Source organism: Eptatretus burgeri, chromosome 16 (genome assembly GCF_056783735.1).
Source record: "Eptatretus burgeri isolate ZD-2024b chromosome 16, Ebu_testis_v1, whole genome shotgun sequence".
Lineage (NCBI taxonomy): Eukaryota > Metazoa > Chordata > Myxini > Myxiniformes > Myxinidae > Eptatretus > Eptatretus burgeri.
Window position 1 is genome coordinate 41,315,868 of NC_140976.1, and position 23,612 is coordinate 41,339,479.

The 23,612-nt window shown below is 42.7% G+C and overlaps 1 protein-coding gene across 8 annotated transcripts in view; it reads right to left on the reverse strand.

The window, feature by feature from the left end:
* The window catches only part of LOC147010935 (uncharacterized), a 234,455-nt gene that overhangs the window by 161,241 nt on the left and 49,602 nt on the right, over positions 1-23,612 (reverse strand). For 7 of the 8 annotated variants that reach the window (XM_085859819.1, XM_085859817.1, XM_085859816.1 and 4 more), the window contains 3 exons: positions 20,317-20,581; positions 14,480-15,384; positions 2,405-2,533 (listed from right to left, as the gene is read on the reverse strand). In XM_085859819.1, coding sequence (XP_085715945.1) covers positions 2,405-2,533; positions 14,480-15,384; positions 20,317-20,581 — 1,299 coding nt within the window. The remainder of the gene's footprint in view (positions 1-2,404; positions 2,534-14,479; positions 15,385-20,316; positions 20,582-23,612) is intronic. The other variant, XM_085859814.1, reaches the window with a different exon arrangement.

Consider the following 23,612-nt stretch of genomic DNA (forward strand, 5'->3'; position numbering starts at 1 on the left):
ACTATTGGCTGACCTACTTCAATATAGCACCCCGAGTACGTAAAAGGGGTCACCGAGTTTACTGAACTCCACGCATGCAGCTCATCTTCGCTGGATTAATGACAGAGGCTCAGTGAGTAAACACTCCTCTTACCTGCAATTTAGGAGACTTGCAAAGTCAAGACTACGTTCCATGAAAGACAGATGGTGGGCAGCAAGAGCGAAATAAATCCAGGAAGCAGCCAATACAAAGAATCGCAATCCGCCTCATGCTGGTCTAAAGGAACTCTATGGACCGTCTTCTCACGGTATCACCGCACTCCGTAGCTCAGACGACCAGCACTTAATAACAAACAGATCCAAACAAGATCCTGGAGCGCTACGCTGAACACTTTAATGGTGTCCTTAAATGCCCCTCCTACATCTCGGATGCAGTCACTGACTCTCCCTCAGCAACCTATATTAGAAGATCTTGCCCGCCCTCCGACTAAAACAGAGGTCACCAGAGCTATCAATGAGATATCATCTGGAAAGGCCCCTGGTGGTGATGGTATCCCTTCCGAGGTTTTCAAGTTTGGTGGTGCCAACCTCCTCACCCGACTGACCAAACTCTACATTACCATGTGTACTGAGGAGTCAGCACACAAGGTCTTTAAAGATGCCACGATTGTTTCTCTTAACTCTACTTATACGTGGTCTTTGTCGACCTTATGAAAGCGTTTTATCTGGGCAGTAGATAAGGCCTGTGGAAGCTACTGTACAAAGTCTGTTGTCCTGCTAAGTTGATTAACATCATCAGACCCTTCCATGATGGTATGGTTGCGTGTGTGAAAGACAGTGGATGCACTTCTGAGCCATTCCCTGTTACCAATGGCACAAAGCAAGGCTGTGTCCTTACTCCCCTATTATTAAGCATTGTGTTTTCTCCTATGCTTCATGATGCTTTTGAAGATTGTCCCCAGGGAGTGATGGTCCACTTTTGCACTGATGGTAGTGTCTTTAATTTGCAGCGTCTGAAGGCCAAGTCTGGAATCATGGAAATGTTGCTCCGTGATATACTTTTCGCCGATGACAGCGCACTCTTCAGTCATAATCTCGAAGACATGCAATTTATTGGCAACTCCTTTGCGCAATCTGCTCATCGCTACGGCCTTACGATTAGCCTCAAAAAGACCGAGGCTATGCTTCAGCCTCGACCAGAAGGTGCAGCATACTGTCCCATACATTACCATCGATGACATGCCACTCAAAGTTGCAGATAAGTTCTGCTACCTCAGAGGTAGCTTCTCCCAAAATGCAATGATTGACGAAGTAACATCAAGACTCGGTAAAACATGTGTGGCCTGTGGAAGATTGACGCATTGCCTCTGGCATGAACATGGCATTTGCCAAGACACCAAGATTAGTGTCTATCAACACCGTTGTCCTGTCAATACTTATGTGCGGATGTGAATCTTGGACACCCTATCGTCATCCTATCAAACGCCTTGATCAACTCCATATGCGATGCCTTCACAAGATTCTTGGCATCACTTGGTGAGACAGAATGTCTAACACATCAATCCGAGACTGTTGTCACATTCAAAGAATTGAGTATTTCCTGATGCAAGCTCACCTTTGCTGGTCAGGACACCTCACACACATGGAAGACCATAGAGTCCCAAAAGCACTTTTCTATGGCCAACTTAAATTTGGTAAACGGTCATGTGTTGGACAAAGGAAGTGTTATAAGGATGTCCTTAAGTCTACACTCAAGTTTTGTGCCATTCCAGTTAACACCTGGGAACATCAGGCTACAAACAGATCAGCTTGGCATAACATTTGCCACAAAGGCTTGGACCACTTTGAATGTGGGAGACTTGGTATCAAGAGACAGTGGAGGCAAGAAAGGAAAACCTTCCAACGTCCACCTCCGCAAAAAACAGCCTATACCTACGCTGTTTGCAGTAGACGCTGTAGGTCCCCATTGGACGACACAGCCATCGCACAACCCACAATGCTTAATGACCACACCAACGAAGGGGAGAGATTCGTCAAAAGCGACGACTCACATCATCATCATCATCATTTTATGGTTATGATGATTTGTGCATCTGAACTGTCTGAACACATAATTAAGTGTCTGAAGACAAACTACTAGTGATATACACACATTTACCCTCTGTACAGTTGGCTCTTGGTGATAAGATGAGAAAGTACAAAAGTTAAGGATCAGTAAACAGAGATAGATAGATAGATAGATAGATAGATAGATAGATAGTGAAATGGAAACTTGCAGTAAGCAGTTAAGGGGTAAAAAGATTAACAATTGAATTTTATTCTTCAAACATAATTTTACTATACACCATATATCAAAACATGTGACCAAAAGGAGATATTCACAACTTTTCAAGAGCACTGGTTTTTGACGGTGGCTTGTATATACCTCAATGAAGACATGGACCTCTCGATGAACTCTTAAGAAGTCATGGAGAGCAGGAATTTTGTAAATGTCTCTCATACCAGCCTCTTGCAATTTGTTAACATTCAAATGCTGGCAGAGCAATCTAGTAACCTGAAAAAGTAGAAAATAGAACATTTAGAACAAGCATATACACAAGTATTTCATTGGGTGAGGTGAAAAAGTGAGTTTCTTCTTCTCGTTGAAATTACAGAAGAAACTGGATATCCATGTGGATAGTATTCAACCATATGTGTGTGGGGCATTTCATGTCAAGTGTACACACCCTTCCGACAACTAATACCTCATTTTCTCCCCAAATGTTGGTCATTTATTCACTTGGGTGAAAAAAACTCAAAATACCAACTTTTAGACCTGTGGGCCCATAGGGGCCCATTTTAGGGACCCCCCAAATTTGGGCACCCCCAGCTGCCCCACAATCTTCCAGAGGCCATATCACAGGTTGTAGTGGTCCGATTTGGCTGATCTTGGTATCAAAATGCTCGTAAAAGCGAGATCTTTCGAATCGCGTAAAGTAAAATCACTCCGAAAGAGTAATTCAAAAAGTTATAGTTTGGGGCGCCCTTTGACCTTGGGGCCCCTGCTCCCCAGCCAAACTGATGGTCCCGATTTTTTCATGTGAGAATACCCCTTCATATACCCCAACACCTCAGCATAAATGAAAATGGGATCTCAATGGGTTCAAGTGTGATGATGGTTTTATTGTTCGGGGACTCAAGTGCTGGACACACAATACGCCACAATACATAGCACAATATTTGAACACAAGATTTCCAATACACTACATCAGTATATTGTACATAAATTTTCCACATGCACATGCAGGAACTGGAAGCGATACTTGTATGAGTAAGAGTTTTTCCTAGCATATTATAGTCAAGATTTTTTGCCAACCAATGTTATATTTGACAGCTGCGTTTCTTTTTTACTGATTGTGGAGGTTCGACCTGTAGCAGTTTTTGGTTCTACGGAAAGAAGTATATCAGAAATGTTTACAATGCAGTGATCTTCAATGTCAGGAAAAAAGAAACTATTTGCGGGCCCGTTTGGATGAAGAAAATTCAATTTCACTTCATGGGTGTCCTGAAAGGCTTCCATGATGCAGGCAAGCCACCATTTTCCATCATAGTGCACTGTGACATAACCTGAGAGTTTCCCGTTAAAAGTTGGTGTAGATTTTGAAATAGCTGACTCGATACGGTGTTCCTCGCTAAGGCTTTAGTTTATAGGTTTATGAAGGCTTTGAAATTCTTATATTGGCCAGCACAACCGTCTGAGAAATAGTAAAGTTTCTTTCCATTTCCAAAGCAAGATTTCAAGTGTTCAATGAGAATTCTTTGGAAGAGGTGGCCTGAGACAATGTCGTGAGTATTGCATTCTGATATAATCGTGAACGAATCGTAGTTTAATTTGCCATCGTCTGATTTGAAATAGTAAACCCAGGGGTGAATTGTCGCTTGAGAGCAGTTCCAATGGAATCCTTGGGCCGCATCCTGTACGACAAATGAATAGTTCTCTGAGAAGTCTCCAATAATGACAAATTCTCCTTCACCGATTTAATCTTTCGTATTTTTGAGAAACCGAGATTGGACCTTGGCAACGAGGTCGTCTCACTAATTTCACCACGCGTTCACAGAATTGATTAATGAATTCTTCCAAAGGCAGGAACATGGAGCTCAGTTCAGATCTGTTGGTGGATGTCCACCGTTTAAACTGAATTTCATCAATATCCTCGAGTTCATAAGCACTCAGTAGCTCGGTTTTGAAGTCTTCAATTGATGGGCAACTTTCACAAGTTCTGAAATAACATGCCGGTTGTGCGAGGTTACAAACTATGCGTGCTATCACATGATGATACCGAGGAAGTTCGGCTATCTGTGGCATTTTGGAACCAAATATCATGAGTTTCACATTTTGATGTATCGTACATACACATACACTGCGTGTACTGCCTGAACCAGCCAGGACACACTCCGAGGGACAGAGCATGGCGAACTTCGTGAATCCAACTTTCAAGCCAGGGTTCTTCTCTTTGAATTTCTGAAACAGTTCCTTGAGATTGTTTAGTACCAGGCACTTTATAATTTTGTCATTTCCATGTTCATTCCTGACCACCACACAGTCCTTTTTTCCCCGACATTATTCGGCTGACTTCATCACTTCGGTAAAATTCGGTTGCGGCGAATTTCACTTCGTCAGGCAATATTTTACTCTGTTTGGGATTTGGAGACGATAGCATATTATTTTCTTTATATGTGTATGCCCTGGTTAGAAAAGGTGTACCATATCCCTGTGTGTCGTAAGAGGCGACCAGGGTTGCGTCAGGAAGGGCATCCGGCGTAAAAACCCATGCCAAATCATTATGCGGACAACAAAACGAATTTCCATACCGGATCGGTCGAGGCCCGGGTTACCAACGACCGCCACCGGTACCGGTGGTCAGCCGGGTACCAGTGGAAATTGTGCTACTGCTGGGCGAAGGAGGAGAAGGAGACGGGGAAGGCGAGTCCGGAGGCAGTGGGAGACGGGGAAGGGTAGAAGTGTGGAGGTGAGAGTTGGAACTCTGAATGTTGGGACGATGACTGGCAAAGGGCGAGAGTTGGCTGATATGATGGAGAGAAGAAAGGTGGACATACTGTGTGTACAAGAGACCAAGTGGATGGGGAGTAAGGCTAGGAGCATTGGAGGTGGTTTCAAACTGTTCTACCATGGTGTGGATGGGAGGAGAAATGGTGTCGGGGTAATCCTGAAGGAAGATTATGTCAAGATGGTATTGGAGGTGAGGAGAGTGTCTGACCGAGTGATGAGTGTGAAGTTGGAAATTGAAGGGGTGATGATAAATGTCATCAGTGCATATGCCCCACATATGGGGTGTGAGATGGATTATAAAGAAGATTTCTGGAGTGAGTTAGATGAAGTGGTGGAGAGTGTATCCAAGGATGAAAGAGTGGTGATTGGAGCAGATTTCAATGGGCATGTTGGGGAAGGGAATAAAGAGGATGAGGAGGTGATGGGTGGGTACGGTCTCAACAAGAGAAATGTGGAAGGGCAAATGGTGGTAGAGTTTGCAAAAAGAATGAAAATGGCAGTGGTAAATACGTATTTCAAGAAGGAGGAACACAGGGTGACATACAAGAGTGGAGGAAAGTGCACACAGGTGGATTACATCTTAAGCAGGAGATGCAACCTGAAAGAGATTAGTGACTGTAAGGTGGTGGCAGGGGAGAGTGTAGCTCGACAGCATCGATTGGTGGTCTGTAGGATGACTTCAGAGGTGAGGTTGAGGAAGAGAGTGAGGGCTGAATCAAGGACCAGATGGTGGAAGCTGAAGGAGGAAGACTGTTGCGTGAAATTTAGGGAGGAGGTGAGACAGGCATTGGATAATGGTAAAGATGGGTGGGATGATTGGGCAACGACAGCAGAAGTTGTGAGGGAGATAGCTAGGAAGGTACTTGGTGTGACATCTGGACAGAGGAAGGAAGATAAGGAGACTTGGTGGTGGAATGAGGAAGTACAGGAAAGTATGAGGAAGAAGGGGTTGGCGAAAAAGAAGTGGGATAGTCAGAGAGATGAAGAAAGTAGGCAGGAGTACAAGGAGTGGCGGCGAAAGGCAAAAAGAGAGGTGGAAAAGGCCAAGGAAAAGGCATATGACGAGCTGCATGAGAAGTTGGATACAAAAGAAGGGGAAAAGGATTTATACCGATTGGCAAGACAGAGGGACCGAGCTGGGAAGGATGTGCTGCAGGTTAGGGTGATAAAGGACGCAAATGGGAATGTGCTGACGAGCGAGGAGAGTGTGTTGAGAAGGTGGATGGAGTACTTTGAAGAGCTGATGAATGAAGAAAATGAGAGAGAGAGAAGGTTGGAAGAGGTGGAGATAGTGAATCTGGAAGTGGGGTGGATCAGTAAGGATGAAGTGAGGACTGCTATGAAGAAGATGAAAAGTGGAAAGGCAGTTGGCCCAGATGGTATACCAGTGGAGGCATGGAAGTGCTTAGGAGAGATGGCAGTGGGGTTGTTAACCAGATTGTTTAAGAAAGTCTTGGAAAGTGAGAGGATGCCGGAGGAGTGGAGATTAAGTGTACTGGTTCCGATTTTCAAGAATAAGGGTGATGTGCAGAGCTGTGGAAATTACAGAGGGATAAAGTTGTTAAGCCACACCATGAAGTTAGTAGAAGGAAAGAGTAGTGTAAGCTGGGTTGAGAGGAGAGGTGATGATCTGTGAGCAGCAATATGGGTTTATGCCAGGAAAGAGCACCACTGATGCGATGTTTGCTTTGAGAATGTTGATGGAGAAGTATAGGGAAGGCCAGAAGGAGTTACATTGTGTGTTTGTGGATTTAGAGAAAGTTTATGATAGGGTGCCAAGAGAGGAGTTGTGGCATTGTATGAGGAAGTCGGGAGTGGTGGAGAAGTATGTGAGGATCGTGCAGGATATGTACGAGGACAGTGTGACAGCGGTGAGGTGTGCGGTAGGAATGACTGACCGGTTTAAGGTAAAAGTGGGATTGCACCAAGGATCGACTCTGAGCCCTTTCCTGTTTGCAATGGTGATGGACATGTTGACGGACGAGATCAGACTGGAGTCCCCATGGACTATGATGTTCGCGGATGACATCATGATCTGTAGGGAGAGTAGGGAGCAGGCTGAGGCGAGCCTCGAGTGGTGGAGGTATGCACTGGAGAGAAGGGGAATGATAGTCAGTCGGAGTAAGACTGAGTACATGTGCGTAAATGAGAGGGAGGGTGGTGGTATGGTGCGGTTGCAAAGAGTTGAGGTGGGGAAGGTGGATTGGTTTAAATACTTGGGATCAACTGTCCAAAGTAATGGAGAGTGTGGGAGAGAAGTGAAAAAGAGAGTGCAGGCAGGATGGAGTGGGTGGAGAAGAGTTGCAGGAGCGATTTGTGACAGAAGGGTAGCTGCAAGAGTGAAGGGGAAAGTATACAAGACGGTAGTGAGACCAGCTATGTTGTCTGGTTTGGAGGCGGTGGCGCTAACAAAAAGACAGGAAGCGGAGCTGGAGGTGGCAGAGTTAAAGATGCTGCGATTCTCGTTGGTAGTGACGAGGATGGATAGGATAAGAAATGAGTATATTAGAAGGACAGCGCAGGTAGGACGGTTTGGAGACAAAGTGAGAGAGGAGAGATTGAGATGGTTTGGACATGTGCACAGGAGGGAAGCAGAGTATATCGGGAGAAGGATGTTGAAGATGGAGCCACCAGGCAGGAGGAGAAGAGGAAGGCCAAAGAAGAGGTTCATGGATACGGTGAGGGCGGACATGCGGGTGGTTGGAGTGTCAATGGAAAAGATGTGAAGGATAGAGCGAAATGGAGACGGTTGATCCGCTGTGGCGACCCCTAACGGGAGCAAGCCGAAAGAGGAAGAAGAAGAAGAGCATACTATTTTCTTTCTCTAAATTTTTGGCTTGCACAGCCATTCTTTGGGAGCAACTGAATTCACTCATTATCCCTCTGATGCTCATATTCCCAGCAAATATTGTCAGTATACGTATTTGCTCTGAACGGCTCGAAACAACGTATTTTTCTTTCAGGCTTTTGATCACCTCTGGCATGCAGTTTTCATCACATTTTGACGCTGTATTTTGTGTTTTCTCCGCAGTGCTTGGTCCAGCAACGAGTTCTAATTTCGTTCGCACTGAATCTTCCACTTTACTTCGCTTTTCAGGAACGTACCCTGGGTTCCTTTCCGCCTTTCATTTGTCGAATGGGCTTTCGCCTATCATCGATAACGACTGGTTTAATAGGTCAACTTCTGCTTCTCACTCAAAAACCTCCTCGTCCACATCTGTCGAAATAGATTCTGTAATGCCTTCGATAGTACCTTCTGATGATAATTTCGAACTGGTTGAAGATGATTCTTCAATACGCTCTGGTGACAACCGAGAAAGTTTTTTTTCTGCAGGAAGTACAAAGTCTGTCATCTTTTTTCACCTTTACAGAAAATTTCATCAACATATCATTTGACACATTGCGAAGATCTTTTCGTTGTTTCGTTTTATGGCAGCTGAACGGATCGCAACAGTATTTTCAGAACTCCTTTCGATCTTCAGTCACCATGCTTACTGCAAAATATGCAAAAACTGAGATTATCCCATTTATAACTTAATTCGATGATGGTTATACAAAAAAATGTACACTTAAAAATCAATAGACACAATAGGCAGAATAATTTTTCGCAAATGATGCAAAATATATATATATATATATATATATATATATATATATATATATATATATATATATATATATATATATATTTACAGTCATGCGCCGCTTTACGACGTTCCGGGCAATGACGGATCGCATATACGACGGATCTGCCAGCTCTGAAAATATAAAAAATGAAAAGAAAATGTAGCTGAAAAATTCCTATGGCCGATTGATGTAGCCGACGTCGCGCTGCCAGTCGTATAAAAATAGTATAAAAAAAAAAATATATATATATATATATATATATATATATATATATATATATATATATATATATATAATAGTCCAGAGATGATAATCGTCAATTTCAGACATAAAGTCACCTGCCAGCAGGTGACGTCATTGGAACGATGACGGCAAATGTCACCCAATGTCGAATCAAGAATTAGTGATATGTGGACCCCGAACAATAAAACCATCACACTTGAACCCATTGAGATCCCATTTTCATTTATGCTGAGGTGTTGGAGTATATGAAGGGGTATTCTCAGACGAAAAAATAAAAATAAAAATCGGGATCATCGGCTTGGCTAGGGGGCGGGGGCCCAAGGTCAAAGGGCACCCCAAACTATAACTTTTTTAATTACTGTTTCGGAGTGATTCTACTTTATGCGATTCGAAAGATCTCACTTTTACAAGCATTTTTATACCAAGATCATCCAAATCGGACCACTACAACCTGTGATATGGCCACTGGAAGATTGTGGGTCAACCGGGGGTGCTAAAATGGGCCCCCGATGGGCCCCCAGGTCTGAAAATTGACACATAATGTTTTACTGTGGATACAAACACTTGCACAAAAAAAGAGTGAAATCTGAGACGATGTGTCAAAATTTCGCTGAAAAAATGTGTACACTTGACATGGAACACCCCGTGTGTGAGCATGTGTGTATATATGCATGTATGCATATATATGTATGCATATATATATATGTATGCATATATATATATGTATGCATATATATATGTATGCATATATATATGTATGCATATATATATATGTATGCATATATATATGTATGCATATATATATATGTATGCATATATATATATGTATGCATATATATATGTATGCATATATATATGTATGCATATATATATATATATATATATATATATATATATATATATATATGCTGGAAAGATATTGGTGATCTGCATCGGCCAATTGGAGTCAATGTGAATACCAATTACAGTATGTACTGTATACAACCCAAACACTTGAGAAGCTTTCACCCTTTTTTAGTGCGACTTTCAACAAAAAATTAAAATGTTTTAAAATACAGATGTTTCAAAGAGATGTGCACAAACATTACTCTTTATAAACAGCTGCGAATCATCATGTTCAGGGTAGAAAAATAAATTGGCTCAGTAATTTGGAAACCATGCAAATATGACAAACGGCTCAAAAATCAGGTGTTATCAAATATATTTTGCTTTGAAACCCACAAAGAGAAATTACATAATCTTTCTAAAGCATACCCAATTCATATAAAATAACCAATTGCTTTAGAAACAGCCACTAGAACAAAGGAAAACACAATCGCTCATACACTGCTGAGGTTAAAAGTTAACAAGAGCTCAAGTGAGCACAATATACGCCCGAACAAGAAGGTATATACAGAATTGTGCTACCACATGGAAAACAGCATCCTGGTTGCCATGGCAACCACTTTAGATGGCAAACATATGTCGCGACACACCGTCTCCACAGTCTGTACCGATGTACCAAATATGAAACGTGAAAGTTGAAAACTTTGGGAGTTAGAGTGCGGACTGGAACGGACGGACGACCGGTATCACATAATACCCCCGATATATATATATATCGGGTGTATAATAAAAAACGAATGGACGTCATTCTTGGCTGTACCCGAGTGCATCAGTCAGTTAAATTTATTTTTTCACATTTCAAAGGTGGACCGACTATTCTGGGCCCCAAATAAAAGGGGCACATTTCACATGCAGTCTTTTAGGCCGAGGTCACATTTGCCACGGCGGCCGTGGGGTCTCCAAAATCTGCGGCCAATGCAATTATATGGCGGCCGCAGTAGTTCCACGGTCACACAATGTAGCAGTCACATGTGTTTTTATTTTTTGGGGAGCCGCACGGTGTATTTAGAAATCGTGGAGACCGAAAACGTGGGGGTGCCGTACGGTCTTTGATTTGATGTCGCATGGTGACCTTAGGACATCGCTGCGGGGGACATATGATTTTCAAGGCAGACGCAAGGTGCCTGCAAGGCGACCGCAGGGGACCCTAAGGCGAACGTGCGGCCAGACGGATGGTAACGAGTGGGTATATATACCAGTTCTTTTTTTACTGAAATAAAAATATACTAGTATATATAACTGAATATACAATAACTATAATATACAGTGGTGCCCCCAGAATCCGAATGCCCCATTGTTTGAACAAATTGGAATCCGAACAATTTTTTCGAGAATATTTTGCCCTAAAAACCTAATACATTTTAAAAAACCGAACACAACGTGGGCGTTCATGTTTGTTCACGTGTCTCCCCCACCTATTTGACCCGCATCTTCGCGCTTTGTTCATTCAGTTCGTCGGTGGAAGTCCTCGTGAAAGCATCTCTCGTGTGTCGATCGATACTTTAGGCCTCAGTCACATTTGCTCTACGGCGAGGATACGGCAGCCATACGCCCTCTGAATTGACAGAAACGTGCGGCGGCAGCAGAGAAACTGTGGTGGCCTTAGGGTGGCCCTACGCCGTATGGCTATATTTTACAGGTCGTAAGGTCACCGTGGAATTTTCACGCGGAGTTATAACTTTTTTCATTTCTATGTTCGCCGTAGAAATTCGACAAACCGAAACAAAAGAACTGGTAAAAAAAAATATAATAATAATAATTAACCCATTCGTCACCGTCCGTCTGGCAGCACGTTCGGCTTAGGGTCCCCCTGCGGTCACCTTGCGGTCGCCTTGCGGGCACCTTGCGTCTGCCTTGAAAATTATATGGCCGCCGCAGGAACGCCCTGAAGTCACCGTGGGACATCAAATCAAAGACCGTACAGCATCCCCACGTTTTCGGTCTCCACAATTTATAAATACCCCGTGCAGTTCCCTGAAAAATAAAAACATATGTGACTGCTACATTGTGTGACCGTGGAAATACTGCGGCCGCTTTATTATTGCTAGTGCCCATATATTTTGTAGACCCTCCGGCCGCCGAGACAAATGTGACTTAGGCCTTACCTCGTGTTTTCACCTTCATTTGTGATGTTTGTTTTTTTAATCATCTTGTGTTTTAATTAATAACAAAAAAAGCAATCCGATAACGTGGTGTGATGGACTGCCGGGCAAGGATTGAATTTCACAGCAAAACCGGTTGTAATTTGGAATATCCATGATTACGTCAGCCCGATGCGTTTGATGAAAGTGATTGTGGATCTGCGGGCATCATGTTTGATGAGCTGCCCTGGGGGCAGCGCTCTCGCAGAGTGCGCAAGCGATCGGAACCCAGGACGGAGCTCGAGCCTGTGTGGACCTTTGGATGTGGTGATTGTACCAGTTTACATACAATACACCGCCACCGAAGGTCATTTACTCATCTTATTTTACCTTAAACATGGGGAATTTCAGTTTAAAGTGCCTTGAAAGTGGGTTTTCTTTGGGTCCACGAACGGATTAATTCACTCCATTATTTCTTATTGGGAAAATATTTTTGAATCCGAACAGCCTCCTGGAACGAATTAAATTCACGGTTGACGTGGAACACATCTACGTCATAGCTTGGCTTGTCGAATTGCTATGGCGAACGTCGAAATGAAAAAAAAGTTATAACTCCGCGCTATAATTCCACGGCACTCCTACAGCCTGTAAAATATAGCCAAACGGCGTAGGGCCTCCCTGAGGCCACCTCAGTTTCTCTACGGCCGCCGCACGTTTCTGTCAATTCAGAGGGCGTACGGCCGCCGTATCCTCGCCGTAGAGCAAATGTGACCTAGGCCTAACAGCTGCATTATACAAGACGTGAACTTGTAGGTACATTATAAATGCATATTGCATTTCTGGTTCCTGGTGCACTGGCTTGAACGTTTTGCTGCACGATGATGAAGTCCAGCATTATTTGGAATTATTTTCAGATGAACACGCTTGATCAAACTCTGGCTATGTGCTTGCAGTGCAATAAAGCCATACCTCGAGGAGGATCCACCATCAAAAACTTCACGACTATGAACTTAGTCCAGCATCTGGAAGGGATTTTAAATTTATCGATTCACAGCCACTCAATAACGTCAATCACGGGTACGGAACCGATCTGGCACAGTATCCACTTCATGTTAGCATAATGCACTCGGATGTAATTATTTACCACTTCATAAAATCGGCATCAGTATCGGTAAGGTTGTTTTTTTTTTTTAAACCGCCATCGAAGGTGGATGAAGGTTACGTTTTCACTCATGCCTGTCTGTGAACAAAGTATCTCAAGAAGTTGACGGGTTTGGTCAAAATTTGGTGGAGAGCTTGGGTATGTGACATTGACGAAATAATGATTAGATGTTGGTGAAGATCCAAATCCAGATTAGAGAATTTTTTAAAGTGATTCTTCACCATTGAGAGATGGGGCCAAAAACTATACATAGCACGATATCTCAAAAAGTTGCGGACAGATTCGGACCAAACTTGGTGGATGAATTGGTTAGGTGAAAAGAACAAGGTGATTAAATTTTAGTTCAGGTCCCAATCAAGATCCGGCCGAACAGTAAGATACAAAACGTAAAGTAATCAGCCTGGCGGAGGTATGGGCTCCACAGAGTGCCGTTCTAGTTTGTTTTGATTTTTTTAAAGATCTTTTTTCATTTTAAAATCGGTAATTGATTATAGTCAAAAAACTTTTAATTCACCCAGCCCTATTATCTAATAAATAAATGTCATGTTCTGTCTGTCTGTGTCTGTGTGTCTGTCTGTCAGTATGCAACACCAATCATGCCAAAAACTACTGTGCAAATTTCCAACAAACTTGGCACATGGACCAAATACACACACACACACACACACACACACACACACACACACACACACACACACACACACACACACACACACACACACACACACACACACACACACACACACACACACACACACACACGGAATACCCACAGTTTCCTCCAAAAAATATTTTAGCAAGACATTATAAATGAATATGTGGAAATATTAATTTACCATACAATAAATTATTTTAGAAGATGAATGCTGTAAAACAGGTACAATGCATAATGCCATTCTCAATCACAACTTTCAGATTTTATAGTTACCTCTGCCACCGAAGGTGGATGCAAGTTATGTTTTCACCCATCTCTCTTTCAGCAAGATATCTCAAAAAAGTTATGGATGGATTTGGATGAAACTTGGTGGACATGTTGGGTGTGTGACAAGGATAAATTGATTCGATTTTGGTGAAGATCTGAATCCGGATACAGATTGTCAAATTTATTTAATTTCCCAAACGATTCTTCACCATCGAGAGTTGGGCCAAAAATGATATATAGCATGATATTTCAAAAGGTTCTGTATGGGTTATGACAAGACTTGGTGGATAAGTTGGTGACAAGAATGAATGAGTTGGTGACAAGAACAATCCGATTAGATTTTGGTTCAAGTCCGGATCCAGATCCAGCTTTATCAATGGAATACAAAACATAAACGGTTCAGCCTGGCAGAGGTATGTGCTCTATCGAGTGCTGTTGTAGTTACCAGTGTAATGACACAGGTCATAAATTTCAATCACCATAAAGTATGGTCATGAAGGAACAAAAGGAAGGAAGCAAAAATGACCCACCTTTTCCAATGTAATATGCTGCTCTGTCTCAGAAAGCATTCGGATACACTCCTGAGCTTTCTGATTCACATGTTCCAGGGTCAAATTCTGCTTGTTTGTCATTCTGACATTTCGGTTGTTCTCATTTTGTTCAGTGTCAGATACCACTGTCTTATGTACCACACGCATCTGTTTAAAATATTCTTCCTGAAATCTTGGAGTGGTTTGCATTTTAACGACTGGTAAGGTGCTCATTTTCATAACTGGCTGGATTGAAACCTGCTGGCCTGAAATCTGTCCTGGAAGAGGCTGGCCCAAAGTCTGTCCCAGAAGTGGCTGGCCCGAATTCTGTCCTGAAAGGGGCTGGCCCAAAGTCTGTCCCGGAAAGGGCTGGCCCGAAGTCTGTCCCGGAAGGGGCTGGCCCGAAGCCTGTCCCAGAAGGGGCTGGCCAGAAGTCTGCCCTGGAAGGGGCTGGCCCAAAGCCTGTCCCAGAAGGGGCTGGCCAGAAGTCTGCCCTGGAAGGGGCTGGCCCAAAGCCTGTCCCAGAAGGGGCTGGCCAGAAGTCTGCCCTGGAAGGGGCTGGCCCGAAGCCTGTCCCAGAAGGGGCTGGCCCGAAGCCTGTCCCAGAAGGGGCTGACCAGAAGTTTGCCCTGGCAGCGGCTGGCCGCAAGCCTTCACCAAAGGAAACTGAAGTGGTTGACTCAAAATATTCTGGATAAAAGGACTTTTACCTGGTGCCAATGGTTTCTGATGCATTTGAAAAGTTTCCTGTCCAGAAAACGTTGTTGGCATCCACCCTTGAAGCCTTTGGACTGTCTTCTGTCCTTCAAAACTTTGAATCGATCTCTGTGCAACTGCCTGGCTTCTCTTTGTCTTGTTTTCACCAAGGTCCGGCCATTCCTCAAAATTACAAGCGACAGATTTTCCTAAAAAAAAAAAAAAAGAATAAAGGGTCATTAACAGCTAAATACATTGTAAATAAATCTCTGCAAATGGCATTATGACTTTGCAACATCATTATGACATTTTGAGAGCAAATTCCATCATAGAGCAATAAAATTGCATTACGTTAAGGAAGGTCCCTCATCAATTTTGAAGCACAACATCCTGAAGTGGGTCTTATAATGGCACAAATGCAGAAGCCCCATTTCAATATTAGCGAATGCTGCCACTAAATGTACTTCCCTTTGACTCGGTGTTTCTCCTCGCAACTTTTACTTCTCGTAGAATTTGTACCATCTGCTCAAAATATTTGTTGAGATATTAAACTTTACTTTTTAATTCAGAGGTCACAACTTATTGAGACATTAAGGAAGAAATTGGTGAAACAAGGTGAATGTTTGACAAACAGCCAGTTTATTATCTCACAGCTGCATTGGAACACTGGCATTGTGAGTTGGTGTATGACTTCGATTTTGTTTCTTGGGGAGAGGTAAGTTTTCAAGATCAGCTTTGTTCTGTGTAGGTATTCTTTGGTGATTGTTTTGGGCATTTCTTTGTGACATATTTGATGGCCCTCTTCTACTCCAAGGTATTTGTATGATGTCTCATTTTTTAACTGCTGTATTGTTGTTTCAAGGTCATTTTTATGTTGTCTGTTTTTGTTGGTTTACCTTGTACAAATGTGCACTTGGCACACTTATCTAGTCCAAATTCCATTCAAATGTCTTCAGAGAACCGTTTAACTAGTTTTATCTGTTCTGTCAATTTTTCATCACTCGGTGCGAAGAGCTTTAAATCATCCATGTATCGTAGGTGTGTCACCTTTCCTGTTTCTTTGGATGTTCTTCTATTAGTTGTTAGGGTGTATCTGTGTCCTTGCTTGTTGATGAGGTTCCTCAGTGGGTCTGGAGCCAGATAAAACAAAAGGGGGGAAAGACTGTTCCCTGTAAGATTCCACACCATATCCTCACATCTGGTATTTCAATATTTCCTTCTGAGTGCTGAAATATCAATGTGGTATTTTAGAATTCCATTGCTTTCTCAATCAGTTTGATTATTTGGGGATGATTTTGTATGTTTGCATGCATTTTATCATCCATGAATGTGGGACACCATCGAAGGCTTTCTTATAGTCTTATCCAGGTGGTGGACAATTTCGTTCTTCGCATTTTTCAATTTTCAAGTATGGCCTTCTTCAGTAGTAGGTGGTCAATTGTTCTATAACAACCGTGTGTGTGTGTGTGTGTGTGTGTGTGTGTGTGTGTGTGTGTGTGTGTGTGTGTGTGTGTGTGTGTGTGTGTGTGTGTGTGTGTGTGTGTGTGTGTGTGTGTGTGTGTGTGTGTGTGTTGGAGCTTTCTGATGTGGAGTGTGATGCATCGAAATGATCGTCGTGACTTTCTGAATCAACTATACTAACAAACTACAAAGAACCCAGAGGAATTCCCATGTTTTAAACGCATGCCATGTTACGGTGTAGAAAGCGGAGTAATAGATCCCTCCACAGCATGGCATTGTAATTACAAAATAAATAACAAAAAACAATGACATTAATACTAATAATATTTACAATAAAACAAAGGTTTATCATTTGGCAATAATAATTATGAATATACAATTCCCATGCTGGCTCAAGCACATCCGGGCTTGGTGAAAGGCAAGCTAATGCTCAAGCAGTAGAGCATGGCAGGTATGCTAAAAGGCCATGAAGACCAATGAAAATTTGGTCCAATGGACCAACGCACCCAGAAGTCATTGAGGAACAGATGTATGTTTTGATCAGCTTTGGCTTGGAAAAGATTCGCTCACCATTAGCCACAGAAACAGGAAGGGTGAAGAGGATTCCGAGAGTAATAAATGTGTTGGGGGCATATGTGAGCTTATTGTTTTTACAAAGTTCAAAACATCTTGTGGTTATGCTAACTTTCGAAGTAGTCCTGCAATGGCTCGCAATTCAATCGACGTCCCCAGGAAATTCTTCTTACACCAAATGTGCCGAATTCTGAGTTTTCACTCCACCAGATAACTCTGCCCCTTCGCTGTTTTTTTTACCTTGCAATCCTGCACCATTGGTTCTCCCCCGGGCTGCTTCAGTCCACGACACGACTACAGTTACCCACAGTTTTCAGGTGGCGTTCATGGTTCTTACTTCAAAACAGGGGCTGAAAGGATGGCCGAGGAGCCCTAAATCTAGAAATATACACACTCAGCTCTAAGATGTACAGCCCGGGTTTGAATCCCGACACAGCTATAAATTGTCATCCCGGTGTTTCATGGCACGGTGTATCATCAATGTGTGTGCCATCCCTCGGATGGACGTTAAACGAGTGTTGCAAAGAGTAGATGAGCTATCACAGACACCATGGTCAAATTCCTGCCTGAAACAGCAGAGGGCACTGCATCAGCGGCACCTTCTGGTTTTTCCTGTAAAGGGGGGGGGGTAGTTTCATCTGGCATGCAGAGCTGTCCACTAACATAACAGATCATATTAAAGGAAAAATACATAGATGGTCCACTTGGTACATCCACGACCGAAGGTGAAGGTGGTTATGTTTTCACCCATGTCTGTCTGTTTGTGCAGGATATCTCAAAAAGTTGTGAATGGATTCACATCAAACTTGGTGGACAGGTTGGGTATGTGACAAGGAAGAATTTATTCGATTTTGGTGACGATCCAGATCCGGATCAGACTGCTAGAATTTTTAAGTGATTCTTCACCATTGAGAGATAGGTCCAAAAATGATATATAGCATGATATCTCAAAAAGTTATGGACAGATTCAGACGAAACTTGGTGGACTGGTTGGGTGTGTCGCAAGGACGAATTGATTCGATCTTGGTGAAGATCCGAGTCTGGATCTGGATAGGAGAAATTTAATTTTAAAAGTGATTCATCACCATTGATAGGGCCAAAAACGATATACAGTAGTACTGTATAGCATGATATTTCAAAAAATTATTGGGTCCGATATGTGCTCGTGGATCAGGTATTACGTGGTAGAGGTATGCGCTCTACCGAGTTCTCTTCCAGTTTGTCTGTGTTTCTTTGTTTGTGCACAATATATCTCAAAAAGTGGTGGACGGATTCAGATGAAATTTGGTGGGCAAGTTGTGTGTATGATGAGGATTAATTGATTAGATTTTGGTGATGCTCTGGCTACAAGAATTTTTAAAGCAATTCTTCACCATTGAGAGATGGGGCCAAAAACTATATATATATATATAACACAATATCTCAAAAAGCTGTGGATGGATTTGGATGAAACTTGGTGGACAAGTTGGGTGTGTCAAAAGGACTAATTTATTCGATTTTGGAGATCCGAATCCAGATATGAGTGTTTTAATTTTAAAAGTGATTCTTCACCATTGAGAGATGGGGCCAAAAACAATATATAGCATATTTGAAAAATGTATTGGGCCCGATATGTTCTCCTGAATGAGGCATTGCATGGTGGAGATATGCGCTCTACCGACTGTCTTTCTAGTTGACTTATGTAATCTCATTAATCGTTCGTTCATTTATTTTTGCCGCCCCCAAATTTTGCCACTTTCGGCGACCGACTAGTTTGCCTAATGATTGCATCGGCTTTGGGGATAGGGAAGAACAAAGTGCAAAGAAAGCAGGAAACGAAAACTGGGGAGTGGGGGGGGTGGAAGTAAAAGAAGAAGTTGAGGCCACCACACTTTTGTGGTCAGTGAAAAGGCACTATGCTTCAAACCTGAACCAAAAGTTACCAATGGGCTTGAGAGAGTTGGACTACATTGTCTCCATGAGAGTAGAAAGTGACAAAGCCCCATTCACCCGTGGAGAAAAACACTCTGCAGTGCTGTGGATTAATGCGTTTTTACACTATGAGGAGAGAAAATCCAATAACATGGCTTGATTCCACAAAGAAACAACAAAGTTGACAGACTCCACAGGATAGTTAGGAAACTATGGTCTCACCAAAACAAATTGTAGCTCATGCTAAGACCAGAGTCCTTAAGATGGCAACAGTAAGGTCATGCTTTCATCATTTCAGTTGAACAAGTTAAAAACCAATGATACGTGTTAAGACATCACAATGATGATTTGTGATTGGTACAAAAAATAATAACAATAAATAAATATCAACTTACTGCAAACCATGAAGAAACATTTTGATGCGAACTTGAATTGTATTTTGGTGGCCCCATCAATTAAGGAACCAAAAGAGTGAATGGCTGTTAACCAATTTCTTTCAACTATTTCATTATTTGATCGATTTGTGGAGGCAGTCTCACAATTCCCAATAGGAATACAAACAAATGAATTGTAATTGTATGTCATTTGAGTCATCATGTAACCTGGCACTATTGTAGAATGCATGGGGGTTGGCATGTTTCACAAACCAGCTAAGCGGGTCCAACGTACATGTAAAGATGAGGGCAAGGAGGAGGGCTGGCACAATAGCTCATAGGTGAGCACACTCATCTCTGAACAGTCTTAACTGCGTTTGAATCTCGGCCCAGCGATAAACTGTCATCCTGGTGTTGCACAGTCAGGGTGAATCATCAATGTGTTCTGTCATGCAGACCCATTTCCACTCCCCCTCCCTGAGAATTTAAGCAATGTAAATCAATATATTATCACAAGAATACATGCTATACCATTAAAAGGTGAAATAATTGTTTTGGCGTATAATTTTAGAAGTGTTTCAATTAAATGGAACCTTCTTTTGTCACAAACCTATTGGTGCATCCTTTAAAAATGCAATGCAAAATGAAAAATGTGGTGCAATTTGATTAGACTCCAGCACTTCTATACTGTACTCTCTTGATTTGTGCCCAGCGCTCCTCACTCTGCGTGCAACCCAGCGGTCCCCACTCCGGAACATTAATAGTAGAAGCAACAATGCCAATTACCTCATCTGATATTGCTGAATCACTATATATTCTTACCAGGTACAACACGTGTGTTCAAAGAAGATTTTGCAGGCTCACTTTTTTTCACCAAAATAACTTCGGAATCCACAGCTTGAAGCATGTAGCCATCAGCCACTGTCAGCAGAAGTTCATTCAAGTTTTTGAAGTCATACTGTTCTGGCTGAAGTTCAGTCCCAAACAGTTCACTGTAACGCCTTGTAAGTGCAGACATAGTGATGTTATCGGATTCCTCCAGGATCAAAGAGATTCTTGACTTGAGCTCAGGTATACTGGCACATGCCTACATCATGAAAAGGAAAACAGAAAAGGAACGTTTTAAACATTTGTTACACAAATGATCTATAGTGCAATATTACATCATTTCAAAGTTTTATCGAAAACATTAATATGTTCATATATATATATATATATATATATATATATATATATATATATATATATGTATATATGTATATATATATATATATATATATATGTATATGTATATATATATATATATATATATATATATATATATATATATGTATATATATATATATATATATATATATATATATATATATATATATATATGTATATATGTATATATCTCGAAACATGTGGAGAGTGACGAGCAGTCCCCTGATCCCCGTTGGACACAGTCCTACACCAAAGCGTCACCTCCAACACAGAGGCCTCGGCCTGGATTATATGGTCAACATCAGTTAAACATCAAACGGATCCACCGATCTAGATTTCGGACTCATTTGCCCTCATCAGGATGGCATACCGATAAATATCTAACCAATGACCACATTCATCGTTTGTACATCAGATGCACCTCCTGACTGTTAAGGTGAGCATCGCCGTGGATTAGGTCTCACACGGTAAAACCGCATAATCCACACAGAGCAATCGTCTGTCTGCGACCCAGACGATTGTTCCTGCTAATCCAAGCCATTCAACCACAAGGCACGTGATGTGATCGGCGGGCAAATCGAAACATGTGGAGTGTGACAAGCACTCCCCCGATCCCCATTGAACACAAGGAGGTCAATGTGGGAAGAATCTGTGAGGAGGTAGAGCATCACCTGTGGTCAATGATACGGATGTGAGACCAACTCTGACCAGGGATCTGAGATGGAGACTTAATTCCTTTAGTACCACGTCTCTTCGGAGAACCCTTGGCTATTGCTGGTCAGACTTTGTGTCCAACGAGCAGTTGCTGAAAGAGACTCAAATGAGATTTGTTACCTGAGCATCAGCTGCGGCTGTATGGACATGTGGCTCGTTTTCCTGACGCTGATCCTACTCACCAGATTTTCTCAGCGAGGGAGCCTCACGAGTGGAGGAGGCCAATGGGCCGACCATGTGCCTCGTGGTTGCAGCAGGGTGATCAGCATCTCAAGAAGATGGGGATGGGCTTGGCATCTGCCTGGGGGATAGCCAGACGGAGGCCCCTGGAATACCGGCGGAAAGTGGACGCAACGACATGCTGCTCTGGCGCTGGCTCCCATAACTGACCTTATCTGACTAATAAGCACTCAAGCAAGCACACCAACGATACGGTTGATAAGGCACGGCAGGCTGAGTCGTACTAAACATCATCCGGAGATGACCAGAGATGACAGGAGAACAAAACAATATGTGACTTGAATAAATTAACTTTTGTTTTTTAAAGCAGTTGGAATTGCTGCTAAGTTCAATTCCGCAGTTAAAATTTTCAAATATGGTTCAGGTTAAGAGATTCTCAAGCTTATCTCATTTCAGCTATAATGCCGATAAACATCCAGAGTTGCATGGGGATGGAGGGGTTTGGGAGGAGATAAGCATGATGTGAGAGGAAGGGAAGGCAGACATGCAGTGGAACATTAATTACGATTTATACTGTCTCTTCAAAATGATTCTTTCTGCACAGAATAACAGTGAAGATGGAAACAAAATAATGTCTGAAATACATTTTCTACCGGTCATATATAAACACCGGCTGGAGATACACACCGTCCGGACACGTCCGGAGACACACACCGTCCGGAAATAACCACCGTCCAGACAAATCCAGAAATAACCACAGTATCAAATAATGTGTGACTGCAACTCTCTGGATGTTCATAAGCATGATAGCTGAAATGCGATAAGCTCCAGAATCTCTTCACCCGAGCCAAATTTCAAATTTTAAGCTGGGGAATTAAACTTAGCAGCAGTTCCAAATGCAAACAAAAAAAAAAGAAAAAGTTCATGTCTCCAATTCGTAAATTGGTTGACATGTCGGACAGAGCTTAATATGACAATGCTGGCAAGCGATAAGGGATCGGTTTTAACAACCATCACCTTGAGATGCCCAAAATGTCAATGTCTGAAATGGATAAATGAACACTTTTTTTTCAGTCGGAAACTGCTGCTGAGGTCAATTAAGAAGTTAAAATTTTGAAATTTGAGTGAGCTTAAGAGATTCTAGGGCTTAGGCCTTACTTATTTTATAACTTGGTTTACAGATCCGCCGATGGAATATTTGCAGAAAATGAAATATAAATATTGTTACGGCTGTGGAAATTCGCAATACACCTTAAAGGGTCCTGAGATCAGTTATGACGATAAGTATGTGTGTAGTTAGATTTCCCCACCGTTGTTTAGAGGGAATTTCCGTATTCACAGGGCTGCGATCCTTTGAGATAGCCGTTTTTCTTTTCTCTATCATTATTTTGGACCAATCATCCCCCAACAACCAAATCGCCACCACCAACAATGCACCCCAGCAACCAAATCGTCACCACCACCTTCGCCTCTTTGCCTCCACAACTCCATCCCGCAAACATCGCTTCACCGCCATTCTCAAACGACGCCCGTCAACAACCAAACTCCCACCACCTCCGCCTTTCTACCACACGTCGTGCCATGGGTTGTGAATGCGTTCCTTTTGCCTCAAAAATCGGATCAGGAATGCTTCCACGACCCCTTTTCATCCATCCAATGACTGAGCATCGGGTGGCATAGCCCCGCCTCCGAACCCGCTGTGATCCAGAAATTTACATAGACACCCCTCCCCCGGGCAATATAAGCACGAGCACAACGCAGCTCACGGTGCAGTATGTCGGCAGAAAAGTTAAGAACCGAGTGGAAGCAGTGGAGTGGCAGCGGCGGAGTGTCGGCAGGGCAGTCAAGTCAGCAGTGTCGGCGGGGCAGTCGAGTCGGGAGACAGAGCTTGAAGCCGACGAGAAAGGCAGACGGGGAGCGCCAGAGAGCGCACGCCGACCACGCCAGGGGCACGAAGCCAGGCGCAGCTACGCTGACATCGCGGCTTACCCGCCATCGCGCCACGAGGGCGCGGGTAG